Source organism: Corapipo altera, unplaced genomic scaffold (assembly GCF_003945725.1).
Source record: "Corapipo altera isolate COAL_440 unplaced genomic scaffold, ASM394572v1 271, whole genome shotgun sequence".
Classification (NCBI taxonomy): Eukaryota; Metazoa; Chordata; class Aves; order Passeriformes; family Pipridae; genus Corapipo; species Corapipo altera.
The window spans coordinates 2,571,001-2,598,384 of NW_020884935.1; the positions used below are offsets into that span (position 1 = coordinate 2,571,001).

At 42.7% G+C, this 27,384-nt stretch overlaps 1 protein-coding gene across 11 annotated transcripts in view; it reads right to left on the bottom strand.

The window, feature by feature from the left end:
- The window catches only part of BCAS3 (BCAS3, microtubule associated cell migration factor), a 317,160-nt gene that overhangs the window by 236,387 nt on the left and 53,389 nt on the right, over positions 1-27,384 (bottom strand). For all 11 annotated transcript variants that reach the window (XM_027660195.1, XM_027660193.1, XM_027660194.1 and 8 more), the window contains 3 exons: positions 25,879-26,049; positions 16,165-16,258; positions 1,152-1,285 (listed from right to left, as the gene is read on the bottom strand). In XM_027660195.1, coding sequence (XP_027515996.1) covers positions 1,152-1,285; positions 16,165-16,258; positions 25,879-26,049 — 399 coding nt within the window. The remainder of the gene's footprint in view (positions 1-1,151; positions 1,286-16,164; positions 16,259-25,878; positions 26,050-27,384) is intronic.

Sequence of the window (27,384 nt, forward strand, 5' to 3'; positions counted from 1 at the left end):
TATTTATAAAAATTACTTGTTGGTACTATATATATTATCCCATAGGCACAGTTTTTCCTAATTTCCTCTCACTTTCCAGATGGGTTATTCCTTCTTATAATAAACCACTACCTATAACAGTAATTAGACTTTTTCAGAATGGCAGCAGCAAAGCCTAACTTAAACCATCAGTAAATTAAATTCACACAGATTGAAACATTATCAACCACTGCTACATGCAACAAGGTTTTCAGATTCTACTTGTTACAGAGGCAAAAAATCGAAGGGAAATGGCACAACTCATAGGGAAAGAAAAAGGTTTGAAGGAAGTGTAATCAGGGTACCACACTAATCCCAGCTCCCAGTGCCAGGGTCATAATCACAGGGCCCGAGGCTTCTCCCTGTCACACTGCTTTACATCTGCCAGGCTGTCACAAGCCTGTGCTCGCAGTGTGTAATTGCATCAGCGAGTGCAATACTCATTTCCTAGCCCGTGGTGACATTTTTATTCCTGTATTTAGAGCGGGTTCCTCGGCAGTTACTCAGTGCCACGAAGGTGGGGCCCTCCCGGTGCCCGAGAGCGACGCTGGGCTCGAGCAGAGCCAGGGCAGTGCCAGCAGGAGCAGCTCCCTGTCCCCCACCCTGCCAGAAAATCACCTCACTGAGCACTGTTTAAAACATCAGACTTGCCCACCCTTGGCTAACATCCTAACCTGGGGTTCCACCTTTCAGGGTGGGATTTCTCAGCTGGGAAGCTGGACACGTTTTGCCGCAGAGAGAAGTTAATGGCAGCCCTTTGATTAAACCTTCCCTTCAACTCTTTAATTGTCTGTCTGTGGCTTTTACCACCAAAGTCAAGCACAGAGCCTGACAGTTGCTTCACGGGCACGAGACAAATGTTGAACATGTTACATGAGAAAAGGTTAAGTGCAAACACAGCCAATAATCGGGGCCCTTTGGAGGCAGTGCCAGAGCTGAATAAATCTGACAGCACCTCATTGCAAAGGGCAAGAATTTATTCTTGTCCAGGTTAAACGCTCTGCTCTTATCCCTTCTGTGGCTGGAACACAAGAAAGGCTCTTTGTGTGCTGAAACAAACATTAAAGTGCCAACATACACAGAATGTATAAGGTGTCTGGGGATTATTCTTCAGCAAAAAGAGTTTGACTTACTTTGGCTTCAGTCTCTCCCCTGTGAAGTGTGTACAAATGATGGACGGCACTTTGTGATGATGACCAAGGATGTGTCAGGATTTGGAAAACATGGAAATCATGGCCTAACGTGTCAGTGGTGACCAGCAACATCCCTGGGTAAAAAAAAAAAAGAAAAGAAAAAAAGAAAAAGAAAAAAGAAACACAAAAGCACAAGAGATTAATCAGTGCAAAAGAAGAGGCTTAAAATGTCTATCTAAAAAAGCAAGCGTGGCTTACATTTGGGGTTCCGGAAACAGGAGAAAACAGATACAGAAAATTAGTGAATTGAAAGGGATTCACCTCATAAAAATGAATCAGAAATTCAGCTGAAATCATATTCACAGTATTACTACTTAATATCTTATTAAGCATTCATATAGTATTACAACACAAATCCATAAAAAAAAAAACAACTGAAAAATCTGAATATTCTAACTAAATTTGAGAACTGTGTGACCAATATGAAGCATTGCAATGATGGATGTTACAGCAAAACCCCAAAATGCTCTTCCCTAGGCAAGATTGATGTCTCCACAATAACAATTTCTGGAAGAAGAGACATTATCAAAACCCAACCAAAACAACGCAGACCAAACCAATCCTGAAGAAGCATCTTTCTTATAAATGAAAGAAACTGATTTATTGGTGAAAGGCAGCAAATCAGAGTTGAGAGTTTTCAAGTGAAATACTAAATTAGGTATTAACTTCATTGAAAACAGGTCACTGGTGGAGGTACTGAAATGATTCCATTAAAAGATCAGCAGAATCACAGCAACTTGTATTTGTTACTTATGTTTTTCTCCCACTATGAGTCAGTCCATAACCCAGTTTTTAAACATTAACAAACATATTTGAAGTCAATTTGCCATAAAAGTGCATGATTTTATACCAAACATTAGGTATTTTTGTACATATAAGAGAAGTGCAGCATCGTGGCAGAACGCAGAGCTACGGTAGCAAACTTCAGATTCATTTTTCTGTATAAAAATGTCCATAGTACCATGCTTATCAATGAAATCTAATAAGTTATCATCCAAAGTAATCCTCTGGCATTTAATTAATGTCAAGTACAAAGTGGTTTTAGCAGTTTAACAGTGACATTCTAAGTAGTTTTCAAGGAACTCAGGAATTCCACATTGTGATGATTCTCCACATAAGGCAAAACTGAAATCTTTTATCCTTTAGGAAGAGAACCTTATCTCCACGTTTTACATGACACTATCTAAAGGAATAATGATTATCTCACTGCTGTCATAAAAAAGCATTTGCTTCCTTGGGTTATTTACACGTGGTTCCACAATTCATTTTCCCCTCAGACACAGACAGGACACATCTGAAAGCTCTCACAGCATCACCATTGAAGTCCCATCTTATGACACTTGGAACATTTTCGAATGAAACTGGAATAAAATCCTCTTGTGTACCGAGCAGCTGAGAAACAGTCTCTTAGAAAAGATTAATTAATTTTTCTACTGGGCCACCATTACATCACTGGATCGGTATCCTGAGTGTTTTCCCTCCTTGGCAATCCTGGAATCCCCCTTCCCTTCAGCCCAAATGGAAAAATTTCAGTGGCCTTGACCTTGTGGGTCCAACGTCCCTCCCGGTGCCACTGAGGGATCTGTGAGGACACGTGAGGCACAGCCCAGTCCCGACCCCTCAAACCGGGACAACCCGGAATCATCAAGGGCTCTGTGGGAGCACCACCGGCTGCACCCCTGGGCCCCTCAGGAAATCAGCATCCTGAGAGGGCAAACACCTCCTTTCAGGGCAGTGAGGCCCACCAGCAGCAAAGGACAAACTCAGAGAAATCCAAATGGCATCAGAGACAAACCTGCCCCCGAGTCTCCCCTCAGCGAGGCCGGCAGGGCCAGGCCGGAGCGCGGCCACCCACACAGCTCCCACCATCCCTCACCGTCACACCAGCACAGCACCCCAGGCCTGACCTCAGCAAGATCCCCTCCAGCAGACATACTTTTACTGTTACCGGCTGGGACCGCGGTCCCGAGTGTTGGAAATGAAAGGGAGTTTGTTATGGAGCTGAGAAACCCGGCAGTGCACTGGGGTATTATGTTTGGGCGGGAAGGCATGTGAGCTGAGGTTGGTCTGGATGTTAATGTTGGCTTAACTGGCAATTTCCTTGATTTGTAGTGACTGTGTTGATAGGAAATACAGCTAAAGTCGCTCCGGTGCGAGTCAGCCAAGTCTTTAGTGTGGGATTATGCACACAATTTGCATTAATTCTGTTCTGCAACATCACAAACTCCACTTCCCTCCTAGTGAAGTGTGCGGTCCTCAATAATATATAGCATTTCCAGCAGAGAAAGCTGGAAGCAAACAGGGGCTTGTGTGCTGGAATTAGGCTGCCACTGTTACTGGAGCAAGGATATTCCAAAAGGTCTAATTCAACCCAGTAAGAATTTATTTTCCCTATTCCCGTGTTTTTCTCTGCTCACATGTCAGACAGCTCATAGAGAAGTGGAGTGTGCTTTGAGTCCTTTTGAGCTCTCCATTACTCCCTTTGGAGAAGCTGGAAGAGATGAATCCATGAGGTTTCTCTCAACAGTGAGCAGACAGCCTGAGCACACACAGATAGTTTTTTCTTCCCCCAAAACTCTAGAAGTGTTTTATAAACCCGGACACAGCACTGAGTGCACCCAGAGATCCCAGCAGAGGTTCCCTGTGGGATCCCTTCCCATGGCCTGGTGTGAGGAAGATGATAAAAAAAATACTTTAAACGAGCCAAAACTCTGTCTGGAACTGGGGACAAAAAGCTGCCAGTGAAAACATCGGCACTCCCCCCCGTGTTGTCCATCACAGCCATCGGTGTTTGGCCAACCGGGATCTCGTTTCCAGTGCCGGCGAGAACCGCAGGTGTCTGCGGGCAGCCAGTGAGCCCACATGGGATAGAATTTCACCTCACAGCCCTTCCCCCAAATCCAAAAACCCCTCTTTAACCTGAGCTTTAACCTGTGGTGCACGAACCCCCAGAGCCCACGGTGGTACCTGTTTGTTCACAGCCGGGACCCGAACGGCCGCAGCCGTGAGATGGCTCATCCCTCCGGGCTCTGATCGCTTCCAGATGATCCACACGGTCCCTGGTTCCACACTCACGTGCCTTGCCTTTGGGTTTTTCAGGGGTTTCGTGGGTTTTGGGTCTTTTTTTCTGTCTTTGCTAACTTGAAGGAGCCGGGAGGTGAAAGATAATACATTCATGGGTGGAAAGGAATTGACTTAAAAATAGAAAGATGGGTGGTATCTGATCTGGCAATTTTGCCTAATCCAAACTCCTGCTGCCTGTCCTGTTTGGAATAAATGCATTTTAGTAGATGAAAGCTGAGGGGAAACAGGCCCTTCACTTGTTATTAGCAACTCTTTTTCAGTAAGTTAAAGCAGGACCTTTCACACCCACATTTGCATTTCAAGTACAAATATATACTGGCAGAACTTGTATCAACACGGAGGTCCCAAGCACAACACCACAGATGGGAAAGAACGTGTATTTATAAAACAGCATTTTGAAATGTCTTCCTCACCCCTGTTATTCGAACAATAAATCACCACTGGTTTAGAACACTGCGCTTGGGTTTCGCCGCGGTATTTTCCAGCCCTCACGCTGAAGAATCCCAGTTTTCCATTATCACAGCTCAGCCATTTTGTTGCTCTCTCCATCTCCCTGCAGGAATACCTAATCCCAGCGGGGAAACGTGAACTGGAATCCCGGTCCTCACCACACTTTCACTTTCAAGTGCAGGAAACTTCAACTGGGCTTTCTAAGAGACCTTGTGACAGTTTTCCCAAAAAGTTGTTTAGACGGAAATACGGGTTAAAGCTGCCATAAGTTCAGCCCAGAATGTTTTCTCTTGTGATGTACTTTAGGGATGAATAATCAGAGATGAAAAGTGAATAATTCTTGAGGATTTCCTGCTTATTTTTCAAACTGGCAATAATCCCTGTTTAACAGATAACAGCTGAAGTCTTGCATACACAGGACCCAGTGGAAATTTATGTGTAAAACAGACATTATTTAGAATGTATCTCACTGCAAAAATTCTGATTTTGCTTATCCATAGTAAGAGGGTGCAGCCAGAATAAATTAATGACTGTTTTACTGTGTGGTTGTTTTAAATCCACGGAGCTGATTAAAATCCATACTTAAAGGAGGAGACAGATATCCTAGATGGGAAAAAAAATTAGCAAAGCTCTGTTTTACCTGCCCTAGTTCACAGTTTCCTACTTTTCCTGCATTCTTTTTGGGAAACAATAAGCTTCTTTCAGGATAGAAACGTTTAAAAAACACCGGGAATATATGCATAAAAGGAAAAACTGGTACAGATGTAGACTGTGGGCTAAGAGCTATTTATGCAGTATCAGAAGACTAAACCAGACTCTGGCCTGGCCATAAACTAAGCCCACGCCCTAAATGAGGTGCCAAGCCACAAAAAGCATTTGCGTCAACTGGGAATACAAGGAAAAGAAGGACTTCTAATTATAGGGCCTGGAAGCGGAAGCCCAGAGTGATTAGGAGTTTAGGCGCTGCTGTATGTTTATCTGGGAGCTTCCTCTCGCTCGCTCTGGGCCCGGCTTTGATAGATGAGGCTTGGCCTAAAGGGTGGGATCGCAGTCGCCGCCGGTACACCGAGTTCTCCGCAATCCCAAGGAGCCCGGGCGGGATGCTCGGCCCTGCGGCTGTGCCGGCACAGAACCCTTGGCAGCTCGGCGTCAGCGGGGCAGCCCCGGCGGCAAATTAGAGAGCAGGGCCTGCTCTGGGCAGGGGCTGGGAAGCTGGGAGAGCTGAGCAGCCCCAGCACCCCACCACATCCTATTTATAACACCTCCCGAATTGCAGAGCTGCCGATCGCCCGGACAAACGAGGCCCTAGAGGCTTCACCTCGGGCTGGAGCTTCACGGGGAGTTTTGAGCTCTGATGGGCAGAGGATGGTGCTGGGAACACCAAGGCTGGGGGGCTGAGCCCAGATGGGCCACTCGCTGGATCTCGATGATCCTCAGGGATCCCTTCCAACTCCCAGTATTCTGTGATTCTAAATTCCCAGTTTCAGAGGGACAGGAGGGTTTCCCGCCTCCCAAAACGATGTCATTCTGTCACCACTCACTGAAGGACTCGACACGTCCGACCTGGGTGGGATTCCTTTCCAAAACACCAAGGGCAGGGTTGGGAAGGCAGGCACACATCTGCATGGAAGGCATGAGAATCCACGGATATGCTTCATTGGGAAGGAAACTCTTCCATTTCCACGCACAGCCATGGACAGACCAGTTCAGTCACTGCACAAACTATCTGCACAATTGATTAAAAATATGACCTTCTCAGATTTTAAATATGAACTTTGATCCCATTCAACGCTTTGCAGGTTTCCAAACTCCAGGATCAGAGCGCTCAGAAGAACCACTCTGACTTCCAGTTGCTCCTGACTCAGTCCACACGGATTTCTCCCGGCATTCCCACTTTCCCCATGCTCCTTGCACAGCCTCCTGCTCCACTGCAGCTCTCTGGCAGAAGTTGCAGACGTATCTTGTTAAGATGTGACAAAGTTTGTATGGTTTAGTGAAGCATCTGACCCGACCTACGAACAGGAGCTTTATTTATATTCACTTCACTCCTCTCCCAGGCTGATGGGAGTCAAAATACTGCCAAACATCAGTGCTGCTCAGCCCAGGGAGACTCCACGTGTAACCTCTGCTCCAGTTGCAAAATTTTGGTCCCAAAGACACTTAACCAAACAAAGAAATTCTGATTTTAACAAAAATTCACCACAAAAGAAACACAAGGACATAAAGATACCCAATATATGTAAAATAAATATTTTTTAAAAAATCCCAGCGAGTCAAAAGGAAGGGAAGAACAATAAACTATTATTTTGTGAATAAATAACTCCCTGTGACTGTACTCTGGAGATTTCTAGACACTGTAATGCTCAGGACAAGGTAATAATTCAAGTTGAAAAACAAAAGTCAAAATAAATAGGAAAATAAGTCATTATTCTGTCATTAAATAATTACAGCTCATTTCCCTCCAGATGAGTGCTTTTCTGCCCACTTGCTCTTTTCAATGGGAAAAACTTCTGCAGGGATGTTCCAATTTCAGCCCCTTTAACAATTAACTCAAGGCCACCGTCATGTTTCAGTACAGAACATTTCAATAATCAGAGCAATTTCAGGTCTGTTAAAGGTGTAGTCAAGCATCCTAAAGGGGACACAGTTTAATCTGTTTTACTGCTGGCCCAACATTAATTTTCTCGTTATTAATGGGTGGAAAAATCTCTTTTGTAGCCAAGGAAGCGTAATTATTTTCAATTTTCAATGTGTTGCACTTCACAGCTCCCAGCTGCTAAGCTGGCAGGAGCAACACTCCTGGAAAGCAGATCATTTATTTACCACAATTAAAAGAAAAAAAAAAAACAACAACCCAGGTATGTATAAATCAGCACCATCTTTTGGCTGCTTACTAACTGAGAATCTTGCTTGAAGGACTCATTTCTTCCTCTCCAAACCCATTTCTCTGGAATCTTTTTTACCACCTTGCCATTAATTCCATATGGATCAAGTCTTACAGCCTCCATCTTTCCAGCCTCAGGTAAAGGTCCAAAAACTCATCCCATTCTGCACATGCAAGGTGTGTGAATTCACACTTTTCTATGCAATATATGTAATAATACTTATTAATTATGTATATTGGAATGCACTTGCCCCCTCCCATCCATTCAAAAGCTGGTGCTACTCCCAATCCAGTGTGGACTCTGCTACAGCTACAGAAATGTTTTAATTATTGTATTTTCAGTTTGTTTTTAAGGGCTTGTACCGAAAAATATTGGGTCTGTAGCTCCCTCTAAAAGGGTGACAAGCCAGGACACAATCCTGCCTCTGGAAATTCAGTGTGGAGAAAAGCTTTCATTGAGAAACACTGTCCCAGGAGAAGACCACCAGGAAGCCTTTGTAACAAAATGTCCTTTTCAGAGGCTCTAAGGCTACTCACTCACCTTAACAAATTGGCAGTTGAAGCACAACCTCTTAAAAAAAAAAAAAAAATCAAATAGAGGATAATTCTCATCTTTCCTGGCTGCCCACAGCCACCTACTGGGTTTGTTGTACATATAGTTCTTGGCAGTGCAGTTTTCCCTCCCCAGACCCACTGAGAAACGAGGCACAAACCTGCCAAAAACAGGAATGAAGGATTTAAACAACCTTCAAACAGACGTGTCAACTTCTCCCCTTGACCCGACTCCCAAAACAAACCCAAGTAACAGATACGTTTGTATGGATGCTCCTGGAAATAAGGAATAAAAGCACAGCAGTGACAGCCCTCCAGTGGAGCCTAAAGCCACAATCCCAGTTGGAATCAGCCAGTCCCAGCTCAACTGCAAAAGGGAAACCCTGGAGCTGGGAGGGAATAAACTGTTGTAACACATTTATTTGTTGTGTCAAACCCAGTCCAATCAGCAACTCGAGCTAACCTAAAAAGAATATTCATCCTAGTGGTTCATATTTCCATAAATCCTAAAAAAATCCCGATTTTATAATAAAATTCTGTTTCCAAATAAACAGAATGCATGTGTCAGCTACAACCCTGACTCACAGAGAAGTTCCACTTTCCCACCTCGAAAATTCTGTCCCACACGAGCCACGTCCTGCAGACTAAAGACATCACTGCAGGCAAGAGATTTCAGCCTTCAAAAAAATAATAAAGGTGGAGAACAGAAATAAAAATGAGGGGTTTGGTTATTCCCAGGCTCGTTGGTAGCATTTCTAAAGCAGCTGGTCCAGACTGAAAGGCTGAAGCTCCCGTTTCCCAGCCCAGCATCATTTCCAGTACTCACATGAGGAGGGAGGGGAAAAGAAATTCTCCAAGTTCTACCCCTGTGTCATCTGAATTAAACCCTTCACCTCCAGAACTTTCAAATTTTAAATAATTTCCTTCCTGCCTTCTTCGAAACACTGGCAAGGAACGCAAAGATATTAAAAACTCGTTTGTTCCACGTTTAAATAAAAAGTTAAAATAATAAAAAAAAAAATCAATACTTTCAGATCAGTGTTTATAAAATTTAATTCAGTCTTGGTACAGCTATAAAATTTTCTGTTTTCCTGGAGAGTGGAGAGGAAACTTCCAGTTTATCATGAAATTTGGGTAACAGAACTGGTAAACAAGGTAGAAACCCCTGTCTGGAACTGATTTCTGAAGCACTGATCTGATTTCCTTCCTTACAGACTCTGTTTTTATTGTATTATCTATGGCTGTAGAGAACTTGCCCAAGTGTAGACAACAATGAATTTAGCAACTCATATTCAGCTTTAGCACAAATAAAACATCCATAATTCGCCTTTAAATGTGGTGAAGTAAAGACAATTGACTGAAATAAAGCTGCAGCCCAACAGACTCTAAAATTACTCTTAAAAGCACATACAACAATTCCTGCAGTATGGAGAGATGTGTATAATTTACACACAAGTTGGTTTTAATTATCACAGTTCATAAAGGCCTTTATACCTCCGAGCTGCCCGAATGAAGAGAGGATTCTGTTCGTTTCCAACGTGGCAAAAATGGATAAAAGGGTCCTCCCTCCCGAAACCCAGATCTTTTAAGCATGTCCAGCTTGCTAAGAGGACTAAAAAGCAGATTGAAGGCTTGACCAGGGCTGTGATTTACAGAGATCCCACTTGGAGAAGCCCCACCGAGGGCGACTCCGGCCCCGCCGGACGGGGCTCCCTCTCCCCTCCCAGCTGGAGCCCCGGCCGGGGGGTTCCAGCCAACACCATCCCCGCTGTCATTAAAATATTTGTTTTAATTCTGACCCCAGAGTCACAGCTAATAAACAAGAAAGGCAGGCAGAAATTGGAAAACAAACTGAATGCAGCTGTCGGGCTGGACGGCCCACAACGGCTTCGCCACGTCCTGCGATGCCACGAGCAGCGGGGTCTGCTCTGCACTTCCTCTGGCACAGTTAAATCAGGGACATTTTACTGGATTTTGACTGGATTTTTACCAGATTTTGACTGGATTTTTACTGGATTTTGACTGGATTTTACTGCCCTCTGAGTTGTGGGCAGCAAACAGCAGGCAGTGATTTCCTGGGGGTTCCTCACCCGGACACGGATGGTGTTTGTGTCGAGTTCCATCACTGCCCTCACACACGAGCCAGCAGGATTTTGTGTCTATAAAACACGGCTGTGTGGCAGCCCAGAGTCCACTCCAACATATCCAGGGACCAGAGGATTCATGTTTTAGGAACTACTCAGAAAGGCATTCCAGAATGACACAAAAACCCCACCCAGAGGGGTGAGACACGAAGCCTCTGCTGCTCCACGGACTCCCCAAAACCGACTCGTTGTCCTCAAAAAGTATTATTGTTTTTAATATGTCTTTATAAAAATTAATTAAAAAACACCTTTCCAGAATGCACAGGATTAATATTAATTAGAGAATCAGGAACCTGAACATCCCTGAAAGGAATCCATTCAGAACAGGGCAAAGGGAGCCACGTCCTTTTAAAATTGTAGACACAAAGAACTGAGGATTAAACATTAGGATAGTAAGGGAGCCAGAATTTTCAATTTGTTTTGAAATATATGGAGGAAAACACAGATAAATATAGTTTGCAAAAAAATTACAGCACATTGGTGTGTCTTTCAAAGATGCACCACCCTCCTCTCCTCAGCCCTCAGGTGTGGTTTGTGAAAAGATAAGAACGAGCACCTCACAGCCCTCCAAAAGTAACCACTGTTTGCTTTCTGTGTTTTTTAATTCAAAAAATAAAAATAAAACCTATTGATTTTAAATATGTGGAAATTCAACTTCCAAATAACTGATATTATTATATTGAAATAAAAAATAAAAACAGGAGGGAGACTTAAATCTCCCCAATCCCACTGCAGCCCTAATTCCCAGTCCCAAATCCCACTGCAGCCCTAATTCCCAGTCCCGCCTCAACCCTGGGTATTTGCTTCCACAACTTTGCTCCAATCCCAGGACCTTACATGAAAGTGAAAGAGTGAATTCTTTGGACCAAAAAGCAAAGGAGCAGCAATAACCCAAAGCATGTGAGTGAAGCCATGCAGGGAATTTCCCTGGCAGCCCCTGCTCCGGGTGGGATGGGACAGGAACAAAGGGAATTAACTTTCATGGACACCACAACTGGTGAGGTTTTTTTCCCTCCTTTGGAAATCAGTTTCTAATACAACTTAATGAAAAATGAGGATATTTGCTGGGTTCCCTCAGTCTCCAGTCTAGACACTCTCCAGTTCAGACTAATCCAGTTTATCACTGAGAACCCTTTCCAACTGTAACATTTAATCCTTCCCTTCCCTCTCCCGTTCCCAGCCCTGCACACACTCACAATTCCTGGCAGCCTCTCCCCAACACGTTAAAAGCTTGGAGGCTTTGCTGTAAACATCTTCATTTCAGTGACCCCCCTCTGGGGCTTCCTGCCTTTTGTGGACTTCCAAAACCTAGTCCAGGTCACCTCCATCCAGAGTTTAAATAATGAGCTTTACATTAAGTAGCAGAGAGGCTCTAATGACCACGTCATTCTCCAACTGGTTTCTTAATTAGACAAACAAGTATAAAATCTAAATATATAAAAATATATATAAATATTACAGACCCATAAAAGTTCAAAGCCTCCTAATGATAAATTCTCGCATAATCTTGCACTGATAGAAAAACATCTTAATAACCAGGAAAATATTTACCTATTTTTTTTTTTTTTTCCTCCTGGCTGCATTTTAATAATGGCAAAAATTCAACCATAATAAATAAGAGACCTTGGTGTCAATGCTGCTGCTTTACCTCGTGTAACAGAGAGGTTTTACTGGTTATAAAACTGTTACTGGTTGTACATGGAATGAGCTGGGCTGGAAGGGACCTTAAAGCTCATCCAGTCCCACCCCCTGCCATGGGCAGGGACACCTTCCACCAGCCCAGGTTGCTCCAAGTCCCATCCAACCTGGCCTTGGACACTTCCAAGGAAAATATGATGCACAGGTTGGGAGCAGATCCACACTTCTGCAGCCTGAATAATTAATTTAAATTACCCACTGGGAATTAGTAACCAGCACGATGGTTTTTTGTCTGGACACTCTGCCCACAGTAAGCTGGCCTCCAATTCAGCCAAAACTGAATATTCAAGCTAAAATAAATCAAGCCAATGTTAAGGCTGACTAAAAGCATCCACACACAAAAGCTTAATGTGATTTTCATTTAATAAGTGAATTAAAGTAACTGTTCCTAGAGCCTCTTGGTCAGTACAAGCCTCTTGCTTCCACTGCATCAACATCCCTGCCAGAGGGACATTAATAAAGCCCCCAGATAATTAATATTACTCCACTTCTTTGTATTATTTATTCTCATCTTAAAAAGTTTTCAGAAAAGGCTTAAAGTCTCTGTTCAGAACCAAGGGGGGGACGTGGGGCTGTGACTCTGCTGCAGCAGCTGCTCCCATGGACCATCCTGTGGGACTTCAGTGGAGCAGGGTGAAGAATTAATAATAATAACATTATTGTTATGATTACCATCATTATTATTCCCCAATCCACTGGAAACTGTAACCAAGAGCACTCAAAAGCCTCTGCACATCAGCAGTGATCACCCAAAGCTCCTCAAAAACTCACAGATCCCTGTCTCCTGACAACCCACAGCATCTCTTGCATGGCAGTTGGAAATGCTAAATCATTATTAGAACATTATTTATTCAATATTGGATGGATGTCTAAAAGAAATCAAAAGAGGAGTGCTCCAGAAGAGGGATTTTATCCTCCTGTAAGTCACAAAAGCCACCACTTTTGGCATATTGTATAAATAATCTCCATTTTGACTTAAAAATGTAGAGAAAAACTGTGACACCGTGGAAGAAAATGGTACAGGAAACACTCATATTCTGAATACTAAAAAAAGAGAACAACCAGAAGTGCCAGGTGAGTTGAACTGGGAACTTGGGACTGGATTTATCAAGCACATTTCCCAGAGCAGAGCAAGGATGTCACAGTCACCAGTAGAACCAGTGTCCCCACAGCGACACCACCACGGCACAGGGAGGGGTTCAGGGGGTTCAAATCATCCTTCCTGTTCTTCCCACTGGGATAAGGACCCCCTTAGCATTCCATGTCTGCTTCCCAAAGCCTCCAGCAGCAGCAAACAGCCAGGGAGGAGCAGTCCTTGCTCCCTTTTATTGCCCCACTCCACGTCTTACCCATTAAAATGAAAAATGTCGAGCACAGAGCCCATAACAACGTAGGAAGGGACCTGGCTTTTAGGAATTCCATAGGAATTTTGGGCATGAGATGCCTGGCTGCACATTTTCAGCTGCAGCAGAAACCCTTCTCTCCCCTCCACCCCCCAAAAAATCCCCAGCAACCCATTCCCTGTATAAACCATCAACTTTTCTTAAAAATTAAAATTTGCTGTGCACAGGAAAAAAAGAGAAAACCTGAACTACCAGGGACTGAAATTTTCTGCTTTATGGCTTTTTTTTCCTGTTTTCCCTTTAATGATAAACATGATTTGCTGCATGTTTTAGCCTGAGACTTTTACAGTCTCCCTAAAAATCAGCTGCCTCAGAAGCTGTTATGACCAGAAGGGTCTGGAAGAGAGAGAGATCCAGGGCAGCAGGGAAAAAACAACTTATGGTGCCCCCTAAGTATGTTCAGAAGGGATATTTCAGGTTTGTTATTTTTTTTATTCACCCAGATTTTCAGAGCAGCCACAGATCTAATACCAGAAAAAGCTGACTGCACATTAGTTCCTTTGAATACCTCAAAAAAGATGTATTTGGGGGAAAAAAACCAACTCTGACTGTCATTTACCGACTTCAGGGAGCCTCCTTCCTCCCGTTGGATTGTTTCTGGAGATCCAGCAGTGCAGCAATATATTCCCAAGGAGCTGCTCTCACAATACCCACCCATTCTGCACTCTTATTTTATCACAGTTAACTTGTCCCCAGCAAGCTCCTTGTTCAGCATGAAAAAATACAGAGCAGAAACAAAAAAATAAAAGGAACTTACTGGCAACTGATTCCTTTAAAATAGAGCTTGAAGGGGCTGTGGCACTAGTTCAGTACACAAAAATCATATCTATCTTCCATCTCCACTGACCTTCAGTGCCTTCCAGTGTCACTGATGGTTTTATTTGGGATTTTTTTTAAACACAAACCTGCTGGTTTTCACAGAGCTGAACCCCTGGGCAGCTCATTGGCCTGTGGGCTGAGATGTGATGAAATTAAATTTATCAGAGAATAAAACAGCACAGTGAAACAGAGCAGAGTTCCCTGTTTGCCTTTACAGCCCAAGTTTGCAGTTGCTGGGCTTGAAATGAGGAGCAGAAGTGGTTTTTCCCTGCAAGCAGCCAAGGACAGTATCAAAAGCCACCTCTTGTTTTGTTGTCTGTAATGAGCTCGGCTTGATTGCCAATATACCACTACAGAATGGATTGAGATGATGTTACAGCCCTGGCTTCAAACAAAACCCTGCCTTGATGTTAAATAAAGAGCACAGAACCCTGGGCTAAGTGCTGCTCTGGTTGGAGAAGAGTTTTCTCCTGGTTTGCTCTTGCAGTGCCCAGGACACGAGGGATGATCCCCCTCCCTCCTGCAAACACCCCCGAGCTGACAGCCAAAAACAACACCAATTAAAAAAGGTCTCACCCTGCTCCATCACACACAAATTACTGTCATTGCAGCACCTGAGCAATCACAAAGAATTTGATCCCAAGAAAAATATTCCAGTCATCTGCAAAAATACCCTTCCATTTTAAAAATAAGTTAATTTGGTTTTCTATAAACATTCTGCTGCCCTTAAATTTATAAATCCTAAAAACTGTCTTAAGGAGGCATTTAAATAATATCCATAAACCATCCTAATTCAGGCAGCTGTATTTATTTTCACCTAATTAGCACTGCTCAACCCTGGGTATCATCCTGCTTCCAGGGCACAGAGCAAAATGACTGCTCTGAAATAGTTGATTCTCACTTCAGTGCACAGAATTCCACAAAAAAATCCTCCTAGAAGAAAACCCAGCCAGATGAGAATACAGCTTTTTCTGTCACAAACTCCCAGTAAAAACCCTGTGAACTGCACAGCTCTATTAAAGAGTTCTGACACAACAGATGGGGTGTCAGAATAACACCAACTGGTCAGTAAAAGTGAAAACATAAATGACAGACATGGAGTTTTATTCTCTGAAATGTGACTTCACCCTCATGATCTTCATGGCATTTGCTGCATTACAGAAATTGTTAATTTAGGCAAGTGGAAGCTGCTGATTCCCTGACCACCTCCCTGACATCAGCCAAAATGTTATTTGTCTACAGATAATGAACATGTTAATTGTCAGGTTAATAAGATTTATTAATCCACAAGGTTTGTATATCTCTCTGCTGCTCACAGTCACTGTTTATTTATACAGAGGATGGAGAGAAAGAGGTAATTTTGAGGAGTTTCTTACAAGTATTTTGAGATTAGAGTTATTTCACCCAGGAGAGAGGGCAGAATCAACAACCAGATCATGGCAGTGGAAGTTACTTTTAAAACCAGCAAAACGATGTTATTTTCATATTTATGGAGGAGTTTATAATCCAACCCATGTGCTGGTATCCTCTGGATACCTGTGGACCACAACATCTGGGTACCTGGCTGGCAAGATTCCAACAGATGGGAATTCCTCAGGGACAGACTGAACCTCCTGACTTCTACCAGAGTGCAACAGTTGCTAAAGTTTGAAATCCCCAGAAAAGACAAATTACAGGAAGGGACAGACTGAACCTCCTGACTTTTACCAGGGTACAACAGCTGCTAAAGTTTGAAATTCCCAGAAAAGACAAACTACCCCAAATATGACACATCCAGCACCGAGCAGGGCACGGAGCTGGGCACCTGCAGGGGTCACAGTGGGACCTGCAATTCCTCCAAAGCCCTGGAACACATCCCTACAACATTTACTGTCTGCATCTTGTTTACAGCCATCACAGGAAGCAGGAAAATCTCTTACCACTGGGGTTAAAGGCCATGCAGCAAATGGGCTTCTCATGGGCAGGGAAATGGGCCACGATGCCGTCGCTGTCCGAGTCCTCGCTCACCAGCACCTGGAACAGGGACAGAGCCAGGGGTCAGCAGGGAAGAACACACCTGAGGGAAAAAGCCACCTTACTGCCACAGGGATTGGTTTATGAGATGTCCAGAGTGGAGCATAGCCAATAAAACTGCAATATATAACATATATAACAAGTCACATATAACAATATAACACAACCCTCTGGAGTTTTTTCACTGCTCCAATAACTAGTGAGGATTATGCTTGTTATACCTGATTTCCTATTCAAATAGGACAAAACAGTGAAATATTCCTGTTTTGCTCCATGATTTACTTCTGCCTGTGCAGCAGCTCATTCCAACAGGACTCTCTGTGCTGTGCAGGAAGAGATATTTGAGGTTTCCACTTCCCTTGGCTGAAGCAAAAGGGCTGGGACCTCTCTGGATGCCCATAATGGAGGGGTCTATTGCCCCTAAATTTGTGAGGGAATTCTGCTGCTCCTCCAGCTCCCATCCCACCAAGATGGCAGGAGCTCCCATCCCACCAGGCTCCCTGGAATCACAGAAGGAGGATCATTGGAATTCCACTGGAGAGGGCACAGAGTTCTTTAAACACATGATTTTCTGTAGGCAACAACAGGAGTCACACAGTAGAAGGGAAAACAAGAGGCAGCACAGAGACTTTTAAAGAAAAGGGGATATTTAATCCTTAAATAAACCAGAATTTTCTCTGGAACGATTCAAAGCACACAGGGCAAGTGAGTGGAAAACCAGACCAAAACCCCCCAAAAAGTGGGTTTGCTTTTCATCAGTCACACAGGTGGGAACATTAGAGGGATCTGCATTTCCAATGGATGCAAGAGATGCCAGGGGCTGGGAATGTGGATGGAAGCAGCTGCACTGGAAATAGCAGCTAACAGGAATTTTCTCTGTCCTGAAACTGCCTCAGTGAACATCAGATAAAATGATTACAAGGAGTTGTTCACCAAAACCCCTTTAAAAAAATCATGCTTTCATAAAATACCTTCCTGTGAATAAAAAAAGGAATTAAAAGATAGGAGTTTTCACAAGAGTGGGAAATTCAGTGGAAAATACCTGGACTGGGATCAGTGCTGTGCAACATCTTCCAGAGAAAAGGACAAAGAATGAGCTTTCGGGGTTTTTAAACAAAAGCCAATTTGAAGCTGAAAAAACTCAGCCAGTCAAAACTAAAGCTGACTGTGAGGACATTCAAAGGGACACATATCAATGTCTCACTGAATGAAAAGCAAAGATATTCTTAGATTTATAGAAAAGAACCAAAATTTGTGTGGGCACAACACACGCAAGAGCTGCAGGGGTATTTTATTCCTTGATTACATCATTTTCAAGACTAAATTAAGCAAAACAAAGGGAAAGATCTGTCAGAGAAGGGCTTTAAAAAGGGGGTTCTGTGGCGAGCAAAAACCACCTCCTTAACAGGAGGCTGCAATAATTTGTCTGCTGCTTCCAAAACAATCTGAAGGTTTTTAATACTTCCTACTCCGAGCAGATATCGAAATGATTCGGGGATATTTCTGTGCTTCAAAAAGAGGGGCTCATCTTTAAGTGTTTAAGGCAGTCACGTAACGGGGCCGGAGAGTCGGCCCTGCCTGGCTCTGGCTGCTCAGCTGCCTTGGCACTGTCCCCCCACACAATTATGGCTTTTGCTTCCCCCTCGTCAGCATTTCGTGCTCGCTCCAGAACCACGAAACCAAAGGGTCTGGAGATCTTCCGAAGGGCTCTTCAAAGAGAGCCTCTTCTCCCCTCAGCCTGCAGCAGCTCTGGCTCCCACACATCATCTCCTCACAGCCTCAACGTTTCGCTCAAATTGTAAACTAACACCATGAACCAGCTTTACAAAAGAGATCTTTATTTTTTTTATTTATTTTTTTATTTTTTTATTTTTGGCCTGCTGTCATGGTTTGATAAAAATATTTAATCTAGAAACGTGTAGGTATCAACAGCACCTAAATCACTGCTAAAAAACAGCTTTACAGGATAATTCACGTGCAGGCTGTGAACTGGATTAATTCGACGTGGTTTTATTTAAGAAAAAATAAAAGTGATAAATGCACTGCTGTTATCACTCCCTGTCCAGCAGACAGGGGAATATTCCTCTTTTTACTCTGCACAGTAAGATGATCTTTAAATATTTTTCCTCTGGAAATACGATACAAAGCAAAAATGCCACAACATTAAAAGTTGTCAGACACCTCAGTTACACCACTCTGAGAACACAATAAAGCCCAAATCTATACCTGTAGGAAATGTTAACAGATTCCATGCTTTTTCTGCCAATCACTGCTTAAAATTATCTTCCTGAAAAAAACCACTCCAAAAAGGAGTTTTTAAAAAGCTCCACTTTTCACTGTAAAAGCTGATTTACAGGTCCAGCAAAACCAGCCCTTAGGAGGAGCTTTCAGATTTAAACTCAAATGTGTTCATCTCCTGCTCTGGCCAAGTAAATTTAAAAAATATATTTAAAAAAAAAAAAAAAACCAACCCAAAAACACAGAAGCACCTTCATTACTCAAAAATGTGGAAATCCTTGGAGAATGTGACACTCAGGGCTGTGATGGTGCCACCCCACACCCTCTGTGGACACCTGATCCGTGTCCCTGCCCAGGACTGACCACAGGATGGACAATCTGCCTTTGGAAACACACATGGAAACAGCACTTGCTGTTTCAGAACACTGAAAAAAAATGTTCTTCATCTTTTTCAAATCAGCATGAAAACGTTTTAGGAACAGAGAAAAAGTGCTTTGTTTAAAAAATCACCAATTTCTATTTAAGTTTTCAGGATTTGTCACATCCTTCCCCTGCCCTCCTGCACAGTTGGGGAAAGCACATGTCCCTTTTTACAATTCCAACACTACAAAGGAAGGAGGGAAAAAAAATAAAATCCAAGGGATTAGATTTAACATCAGCAACCAAAGAGCCTCTTTGGGAATGTCCCTCCCTAAGATGCCACCAACCCAAAGCCTGGTTCCCATCCCAGGTCAGAGCTTGCACAGCTTTAAATCCCAGGGTGATTTTCCCCTTTTACTACAACCTAAGGAAGTCAAAATTATGCTGATGGCACACATGATGCCTTAGGAATACATTATTTTCTGTATTAGAGATCTTTATATGGATTTAAGTACCTCAGTACAACAGCAGGGTTTGTATAGAGCTGGATGGATTGAATTGCACAGATTTCGGGTGGACAAGGATTCAACTGGAGCTGTGCAACAATTAAAAATCATCCTAGGCCTCTGTCACACAAATGTCACAGATTTTAGAGCCACTCCTTGCAGAGCTGAAGTGGAAGATGCTGCTGGAGGGACCTGCAGGGTAACAAATGGCCCCTCAAATCAACACTCACCAGCTCCTTTCAACCAGCTGATGGTTTCTTACCACTGCAAACAGCAGAGCTGGAAATTTTTCCTGGAAATCACAACAGTGGGACAATTTCCCTAATAACACACCCAAGTGCTGGGGGGGAGCTCAAGGGAAGCAGCTCATTCGCCCTCCCAGAGCTCACAGAGCCCACAGGAATCCCCAGGCTGCAATTTTTTTCACGCCAGCCAGGCTTCGTTCTCCAAGGTGGTGGCCTCTAACCACCCTACTATTAGGAGTAAAAGGCCTTACAAAGTCTCTCACTGGGAAAGGTTCATAAATCTGAGCATTACTCACTCACTGAGGCTCCTCAGGGCGCTCGAGGACCCTCCTTGCAGAGCTGGCAAAAAACAACCGACGAGAAACGAACGCTCGGACTCTTCCAACCCAGACACCCTCACAAATAAATGAGCACTTGTACTAAATGTAACAAAGGAACAAATGTAATAAACTGTAATAAATGAGCTATTCCTGATGCCCAAAGAGGGTTTTACCCAGAGAGTTGCAACAGGATTTTCCAAAGAGCTGCCCAGGACGGAGCCCGTGGTCGGACACGCCGAGCCAAGGCCGCAGCTCCCAAAGCAGCTCCAACAGAACACTGAGAGAAGGGTCATCAAACCCTCTTTATCTCACTCAAAAATGAAGAGACAGAACACCAAGGGCATTGTTACATTTACTACCAGCCACCAGTGTCTGCTTTGAGGGCTGAAGCTGCAGCTTTTTCCTCCTATGCCATATTTTTCTTCATCCGCCGTATTTTCCGTCCTGCTCAACAGAAGCCACCAGTAATTATGACTCCAATTATTTTAATCTTTAAAGGCAAATTACACCACTTATCCCAGTGGAGACATGTTTTTAAATAAAACATGAAAGTAACACAAGTAAAAAATGGGCCCAAATCTAATCAAGCCGGTCCTACTCTTAATACAATTAAGAAAGAGTAATCCCATCATCATAAAAACAAATAGCTTTGGCAATAATTATAAATATGAATATTATATCATAAAGATATCTTGGCTGATGAGATCTCCAATGGCTTAAAGAGCTGAAGGTAGGGTTTGATTCAGTTCCTACCCACAAACACCAACCCCCTCAGCCTCCCCCAACTTACAGCCAAGGTCAAACATCAGTGGAAAGGGGCTAAAAGTGATAGATCTGTGGCATTAACTACTGCTCTCCTTTTAATAGAATCCAGCATAAACTCAAACCAGCCCCGTGCTCAGCCTGAACCATTTATCTGAGACAAAAATGTCTTCTTGACAAAAACCAGATCTCCTTTAATAAAAGTGAGGCAGACAGTATTATGCTGCCAGGGAATCCTGGTGCTCTTTTTTTATATTTACATATAAAAAGAATTCTTCTGTAATACAAAGAGACATAAAAAAGTGAAGAAAATCGAGGCTAAATGTCTGAGCAAGAGAACATCAGGTCAGGCTTTGTGAGAGCTGCTCCTAAAATAAAAGCCCTGGTGTTAATGACCAGCGGAATTATGTCCACAGTTAAAGTTTTATTATGGAATATGCTTTATTCTTAGAGCTTCTCCCTGCATCAGACCAAAGTTTCCCAACAATTCCTGCTCCTGATAAGCATCTTGATTTGGTTCAATTGCCATCAACTCCTCACCAAACGAAAATGAACTTTTGAAACAGCGGCGGCCGGCTGGTTGTTGTGTTTGTTTTTTTTTCCCCTGAAAATTCCTCTTTAATGCAATAAAAAGTTAATAGGGAACAGGGAGGGGAAAAAAAAGAAAAAAAAAAGCCCCAATCACATTTTAAAACATAAACAGATCAACATGTTATCTTCTTCTCCTGAGTTATTTTGCAAATATTCCCCCAAACCCTCGCCTGGGCCGGGGATGAGCCGCTCGGCCGTGGCTCATCCATCACCGGGTCCTGTATTTTGGAATGGCCACAGAATTTCTCTGTCAACCAACTGCTGGATGTTGAACAGATTTTACATTCAAGCCCCCAAAAAAACTGGTGACTTTTTGAGCAGGGTGGTTATTGCAGCCTGCACGTGGGTGGCCCAGTGGATGAATTAATTAAAATACAGAAACAAAGGTCGAAGGGAAAATAATTTTTTTCTTTCAAAGCCCGAGCCAATAAAGTCTCACACATTTAATTCCAATTACTGAAAAAAAAAAAAAAAAAAAAGGAGGACATCTGTAGGGCTTTAGTTTTAGCCATTTCAACTAATTAACAGATTCAAATAAATAGTGGTTCCATCCAACTGAAAAGTTTGCTAACACTTCATTAGAAGGAAGTTTAAACAAGCACACAACCTTGTTAACATACTTTGGTTTACCACAAAGTTACTTGGGCATCTCGATAATTATTTTTATTCCTTTTACAAATATCTCATGACAGCCAACGTCAATAATTCTGCATTCCTCTGCATTTATTTAATGACCTCATAATTCAAATTTTCTTAAAGTATCGCCAATTAAGAAAGTAGGAGCTATCACATAAACAACTGCTGGGGATGGGAGTTTACTACAATATCTACATTCATCAGGTTTATTAAAAATATTTCCCCATATTTAATCCTGGGAGATTCCACAAGGAGACTTCTCTGGTCTCCAACTGTGTATTTTTCAGTGGTGAGTTTGCATTTCACCCCCCGCGCAGTGTACGGAACACATCAAGTTCCACCTCACATTCCTCATATTTGATGTCTTTGAAATGGGAGAAATAACAAAAAATTAGTGAAAACTTAAAGCTGCAAATAGTCCCTCTGGCTTGTAACCAAAATATGTTCCCTAATCATCCTACTGGCAAATAAATTGCTATATTTGCACAGAGCAGCTCAGTCCATCTTTAAAACCTGTGCTGTTGTGCTCAAAGGAGCTGGACAATCACTTGCCTAATTAATTTGCAAGCCTTTAAATACATTTATTTTCTTAAAAACCCTGCTTCCCCACTGAAAAAAGTGGTTATTCTTCCTCCAAAATGATGTGCTTGCCTGCCTTAGGTTTACTTTCTCTTTTTTAAAACAGATTTCTTCCTTTCTCTTTTTTTACCATGTGTTATCTTAAAAGATCTATTTCTAGCTTGGAAATTATTTTATTTTGCTGCAACACCCAAGTTCTCAGTCAGGCTGTGTAGGTCAATGGAAATCTTTATGGACCTGAAGGAGGGGAGGGATTTATTTGATGATAAGAAAATAACTCCTTCCTGCTTCTGAAATTCCCCTCGGTTACAACCAGGCTGACACCCCCTGGAAACCACGGAAGCACCCACAAATCCACACTGATGGATGGGATACAAGGTTTTCCAAGGGCTAATTCAGCCCAGGAAGCACTTGGTTGGCATTCCTAATTTGGGGGTTCCCAACGAGTGCAGGGAGAGCAAAGTCTGTGGTGGGCACAGCGATGAAACCCCCCTGGAACAGGCACAAGGAAAGAGGAATGCTGCTGTTTGGTTGGTCCCATCTAGGTCTGTTATTCCCTGAAATCTGAAAACTGGGATGACAAGACAAGGGAAAAAAAGAAAATCTCTTCAGTGAAAGAGTGGCCAAGCACTGGAAGGGAAGTGGAGTCACCACCCCTGGGAGCGTCCAAAAAACGAGCGGACATGGCACTTCATGGGATGGGGGGATTCAGTTAAAGGTTGGACTTGATGATCCATCAGGTCTTTTCCAACCTTAATGATTCTGTGATTCCATAAACCAATAACTTGGGAAAAAACATTGCATCAGGAAAACAGGGAGTGACCCGTGCGAGGCAGTCGCTGGACGGTGGCGGCTCTCTCCAAAACCCCGGGTTTCTCCCCAAAACCTGCTCCATCCACTGCCCTGCCAGCCACAGGTTGGGCACAGGTACTCTGGGTGACCACTGCCAGCAAGCAGATTGGCCCCAGAAGAGCAGAATAATGTCACAAGTTAACAGAATGAGGGATAAGCTGTGGAGCAGCGGGAATCAGCCGGATGCTCCACCACCAGCAGCAATCCCAGGGAGCTCAGGGAGGTCCTCGCCTGCTTTAAAGGTCAGACTTGCTAAAACTCTCCCCTGAACTGAAGCTTCACTCAATTCTGCCATAAAAACCAGCCAGGACTACCCAGCCAGTCCAAACACGTGCCACCTGCCCCGGCCTGGCACTCCTTGCCCAACACACAGCACCAGATCCCTGCCAGGCTCCTCGGGAAACACCCAAAATCAGGCTCCAGCACATCCCCAAAAACTTACATTTCCACTGGAAATAGAGCTGGAGGGACAGGGAAGAGCTCAGTGGGGACTGGGAGCAGCCAGGACACTCTTCATGTGAGGAGGTTCTGTGCTGGGGCCGTGGGGAACGACCAAGTACAAAGTGTATTTAGTTATTTTTGATCAACTTTCCTTTTGCTAGAAGCACATTTCAGCAAGAAAAGACTGTTAAAAAGAAGTCCCCTGCACAGTGAAAAATCTAACATTGCAAAAGAAAGGTTATTGTAATTCCCTGGAAAGAAACACAACGCTAATTCTGAAAGCAAATCCCAGCACTGAAAATAATCATCTGACAGATTTAAAATTAAAATAATAATATTGATATTAATAATAATAAAAATAATGTTTTTATTAAAATAATAATCTGACTGGCTTAAATTAAAATAATATTAATAAGAATAAAAATAATAATAAACATTTTATTAAAATAATAATCTGACATATTTAAAATTAAAATAATAATATTGATAGTAATAATTCAAATAATAATAATAATTTTATTAAAATAATAATCTGACCAGATTTAAAACTTCAGCTCACAAAAACATGAATGCAGCACACACAAACAATTAGGACATCCAACTTGGAGCCTCCTTCCCTGGAGATCCAAGGCAAAAATGATTTTCCTAGAACTGATGGCTTATTTATGTTAGAGCAGCAGTATTTGGACAAGGCAAACGTTATCATTTTTACAACTACTCTCCTATAGTGCCCTTTAGGCTTGAGAGCTCCCTACTATTGTTAAGGTCAGAGGACAAGTTCATAAAACCTCTAAATCATACATAACAAGACTTAAAAACCTAAGATCTATCTTTTTTTTTTCCCCCTAGGCCTGTGCAGAAGAATCAAAGCACAGACAACGAGGGGCAGGAATAATGACCACATTAAAAAGGCTTCATCAGAAATTTATGAAGGAAAATTCTTCTTTTTTTTTTTTCCCCTGGTTGTGTATGAAGAGCCAAAAGACCTTTGTTTTTTTCCCCTGGAAACCAAAACAAACCCCAACAGCCAACAGAATTATTTTAAGACCTGACTCTTAAGATCTCAAGTAAATAAATTCTTTTTCCATCCTCTTTCTTTCCTTTTCTTTCGATTTTGGAAGAAAAGGCCTATAATGTTTTATGAACAACCCCTTTCCAGTGAAACATTGCTTGGTTAAATACTCCCAAAACTAATTCTCAGGAACAAGTACAACAGGGTTTTTTAGTTTGTTTTGTTTCTTTTCAAGTAAAACATTTTATTTTCCCACCACGTCAACTTGACTACTGATGTGTCCTTAATACCTCACCTGCAATGAGCACCATAAATACAGGGGGAAACAAGAGAAAATGAAGGTTTAGTCTTTTTAAATTCAATAAATGGGACCACGAGGAAAAAAATATTACCAGTTACAGAATAATGGAGTGTGTGGGAGTTCTGCATAAACACTGGATCCAGGACCAAAAATTAAATGAGAGAACAAAACAAAGAAGGACATGGAAGTCTTCTCTGCCCTAAAGACAGTAAAATACACCCATTTATGGTGGGTGTGATAATGGTATGGATTTTGTAACAAATTTTTTTGCCTGATGCACTGTATGTATATTATTATATACAGTAAATTTATTATATACCTGGTAAAACAGTGCAAATGCCTCACAAAACAGCTGTGTGGTAGTCTTGAGATTTATATAAAATTATAAGCTTTTATAATAAACTTCACTCAGCATCCTTTTTTCACCTGGAATTCAACAGTTCTCTGCATTTTCTAGACCATCACGTTTTCACATTAACAAATATAACCAGGCTCCATCTCCACCTCGGCTGATCAGCATCAATCAGTGTCAATTAGGAACAAGTGTCTGAGAGACAAAATGTGACACTTCACACCCTGCCCTGTCAAAGTGTCACATAAATACCCTGGAAGGACGATATTTATATATTTTGGCTTCCTTTCAGCCCCAAGCAGGACTTTATCTCAGCGCTGCGGGACCGGAACAAGCGCAAAAAAATCTGACTTATTTTTAATTTTCAGCAGCGTTTTGGTGAGGTTTTAGTGCAAATGCAGGTGCTGCCTGTGTGCAGACATTACCTGTCCCTCTGCCACCGTCTCGGTGTCGATGATGGTGACGATCCCGGGCACCAGAGGGCTCCGGCGGAGGTTGCTGTGAGCCAAAATCTCCTCCTCGGTGGCTCCCGACGGCAGCGTCCCCGTGAGCTGAGTGACCACCTTCCCAACCATGGTCAGCCCCGTCTTTATCGTCTGCCAAGAGGAAAACACCCAATAAATGACATTTTAGGGCTGCGTGCTGGATTTATCTGCAGCGTTTTCTGCATGAAATAAATGTGATGTATCGGCCGCAAACGGCTGGAGAAGGAACAGCTTGAAAAAATTTCACCTCTACTCTGGAATTCAATTATTCCAGAGCATTCTTCAAGAAAAAAAAAAAAGAGTATTTTAACGTTTAAATTATTTTTAATATTTTAAGTATTTAGGTTTTTAGTTTCTTTAATTTTGTTTTGACTTCTTTCAAGAGCCTCGGAAGGTTAAAAGATGAGGCCGAGGATTAAAAAATTAAGGCCATTAAAAGATGGGTGTGTAGGAGGGCAGAGCTCACACAAAAACACCCTAAGATGCTGATCCTGACAAGAGTTTTGTCTCCTGAACAGTGCAAGAGATGGGATTTGGCCTTCCCTGGATCCGACACGCTCGTTTTGTTCCTTGGCAATTAAAGCCTTTTGCAGCGTGAAAACTGAACGTGGGGTCAAACCCAGGAAAATTAAAAATGCCCCTCTGAAGGTCCTGGAAAGCAGAACCCCAGGAAAATTAAAAATGCCCCTCTGAAGGTCCTGGAAAGCAGAACCCCTGTCCCAACTGCACATCCCAGCACAAGTTCTGGGACTTTCCAGGCTCTGTGTGTTTTCCAGACGTGGCTTTTGAAAACATTTTCACCGCACCAGCTTTTATCAGCTAAAGATGCTGGAGATTGTTTTTATGTTGCTTTATTTTGTTTGGAGAGAGAGGGAGAGGAGACACAGTAGGAGAGATGAGGATTTAAAGAAAAACAACCCCAACTACAACTTTAAATGTTTTCTCCTTGAGTCAAGGACTGCGCCCGGTTTGCCTGTAAGAGAACTGAGCAGATTTATTAGGCAATATAAATAAGAAATAGCAAAAGAGATCAGAATGGAATGACACTGTAACAAGCCAATTCTTAACTAAAAAGACAAGCTAAGCTGCCTGCTAAATTGAAAAGGGGGGAAAAAATAAAAAAAAAAAAGGCACCCAGATGCCAGGCTGCAAAAACCAAGAAGCGGCCACAAATCAATAGCAACTGCTTTGTTTAGTGCTAAAATCTCGAACTGCAGTGATTAGAAAACACATTAGTGTTCATCAATTAGCAGCCAAACGTTTGTTTTAATAATTCATGGGCAATGACTTGTGGGTGTGCTGTCAGGAGAGCCCGGGCAGGGCCCAGGGCAGCAGGCGCCACACGGTATCGATGGCCAGGAAGGCTGATTAACCTCTGAGATGCCTCCGCTGATGGACTCACCCCATTACTGCTAATGGAGATACTTCCACTTCAAAATCGAGCCA